Source organism: Verticillium alfalfae, genomic scaffold (genome assembly GCF_000150825.1).
Source record: "Verticillium alfalfae VaMs.102 supercont1.9 genomic scaffold, whole genome shotgun sequence".
NCBI classification, from domain to species: domain Eukaryota; kingdom Fungi; phylum Ascomycota; class Sordariomycetes; order Glomerellales; family Plectosphaerellaceae; genus Verticillium; species Verticillium alfalfae.
This window is the reverse complement of record NW_003315030.1, coordinates 1308368-1310429: the sequence shown is the minus strand read 5'-3', so window position 1 is coordinate 1310429 and position 2062 is coordinate 1308368. Positions and strand designations below refer to the sequence as shown.

General features: G+C 55.8%; 2 protein-coding genes across 2 annotated transcripts in view; both read right to left on the bottom strand.

Moving 5' to 3' along the window:
* VDBG_07353 (tRNA-dihydrouridine synthase) overlaps nucleotides 1–353 on the bottom strand; it is a gene marked incomplete at both ends in the record, with an annotated part of 2405 nt that extends 2052 nt beyond the window's left edge. Inside the window, one exon of the mRNA XM_003002736.1 lies at nucleotides 138–353. Coding sequence (XP_003002782.1) covers nucleotides 138–353 — 216 coding nt within the window. The remainder of the gene's footprint in view (nucleotides 1–137) is intronic.
* A 1362-nt stretch (nucleotides 354–1715) lies between these two features.
* Nucleotides 1716–2062, bottom strand: part of VDBG_07352 (serine/threonine-protein phosphatase PP-Z) — a gene marked incomplete at both ends in the record, with an annotated part of 1813 nt that continues 1466 nt past the window's right edge. Inside the window, 2 exons of the mRNA XM_003002735.1 lie at nucleotides 1716–1913; nucleotides 1989–2019. Coding sequence (XP_003002781.1) covers nucleotides 1716–1913; nucleotides 1989–2019 — 229 coding nt within the window. The remainder of the gene's footprint in view (nucleotides 1914–1988; nucleotides 2020–2062) is intronic.

The window sequence follows — 2062 nt, the reverse complement described above, 5'->3', positions numbered from 1 at the left end:
TCAATCTCCGAGCGCGGGATCAGGAACCTGGCCAAGTCAGTCCACGACACACCCAAGCAAGAGCCCGCAACAAGGGGAATCACTCAGCCTTGATAGGGGCAAATGGCAGCATTGCGGTCCCGAGCATCCTTCTTCACCTCGGGGACGGAGCCGTCATGACCCGATTCGCCCTTGGGGGCATCAGCCATGGCGACATCTCCACCCTGGGGCTTCTCGGCAGCCTGCTCTCCCCCATTGGCGCGACTCCCATTCTGACCGCTCGGCGTCTCACTCTCGAGAGGCGGCAAAGCGTCGATCTTGACGCGCTTTGCAGCTCGCTCGTCGGGCGACTGCTCACGGGCGGAGGACTCCATGTTGAGAGCTGTGGCCTGAAGACGTCTGTGGGTGGCGATGTGTGCAGATGATTGAAAGCGTATCAAGCGGCCACCTCGTCGATGAGAATTTTCAACGGCCGCTCTTCACTGAATTGGGACCTGAACGCGTATTAGGCAAGACGCAAAATTGAGGGAGGGATCAAAGCCAATGGGCGAGCAAGCAATCTCATACCTCTGTTTTCCTGCGGATCTTTGATAGAAGAACCAAGTGAGGGGACCTGTACGCCAAAAGATCACACGCTGAGAGACAGACGCTGGTCGTCAAGAAATGGAAAATCCTCGGTTGCAGACGCCGAAGGGCTGGTGATGAAAGCCCGGCAGGCAGGCAAGGGTGGACAAGGTGGGGGACATTTTCCATCGGCAGGATCGATGGCGGGGCAGGCGCACGGACCAACCAGTATGGATGGATGGGCGGTCCCTGCCGATGTGGCGGTCTGCTGTGCCTGCCCTACGTACCTACTCTAGGTACCTTAGGTATGCCTCAGTCAAATCAGTGTCTGACAGCTATCTCACACACACGCTGCATCTGTCACTTTGATGGATACTTGGCAAATTCAAGACATGCTCGAGACAACGATGACTCTGCGCGCAGCACACAAACGAAATCCAGATCAGAACCGTCACGGAGCACACATTCAGTCAATACCCATATGTATTAACACCAAGGCTGGTACTGCAACCGGCGGTGCTAAGCTTATCGTAATGTGGCGGTACCTCCCCATCTGTTGAGAAGTCGAGCCATTGCCCAGAGTTGAAAGAAGCCATGATTGTACACCTTGAAACACACTGCGCCGGACTCTTCTCAGCCCTCCTGTCCTGCCATTGACTCGGCCGTAGGTCGGACTCCGCGAAACGCACGGCTGGCCAGATCATGATGGCTGAAGTCATGATCCTTCCGGACCATCCGTGCCAGTCACTGTAGTGACCATAGTCGAGAGTTCCCTCTTCATATCCTTCCTTCACCAACCACATTGAGCCGAGCAATGCGTAGTCAGCGCCTACCCCGAAGCCGAATAGACTCGGTGTCCCAACCTGGTCTTCGGATGGTTTTTACACCACAGGCAGGCAGACTGCACGATTCGTCATTTATCTTGGCCGTCCATCGCTGATCCGCCTCCCGGGGAATTCCACCGGCCGTGGGCGCTCGAGGAACGGTAAGCTCGGTGACTGCCAATGAGATTTTGGGCTTGTTCAGCCGCATCAAAGTAATAGTGCTGTTGTATGTTGATTCTGCGTCGTCGCAGCGTCTTTTTCTTATCATCTCCGTGTTCATCGCCTTCTCGTGTCGTTCTGCTCTTTACATGCTCTGCGCTTGGATGCGCGCCGGCTAAACCATTCATATCAGTATTCAGCCGCCGGAAGAGGTGGCCGGGTGTCGCCACTTACAGGACTGTTGAGCATGCTCTGACGCTTGTTCCGCCCCTTCTTGATGTGACTCTTGAGAGCGCTTGAATCGAGCGGCTTGAGCAGCTCAAAACTGCAGAGCAACTCCGATGACACGGACATGACGGCGCCCCAGTTGTCAAATTCGCCGCAGTACTAGAAGTCCACGAGTTAGCCTACCGATTCCCCTGCATGCCTGCGTGCCTGCCTTGGCGTGCGGGGAACACTTACGTTGGGAGCACTGAACACTGTCACCAAGAGCCTGTCCGTGAAGAATTCGTAGCCGTCTTCGACGACCATGTGCG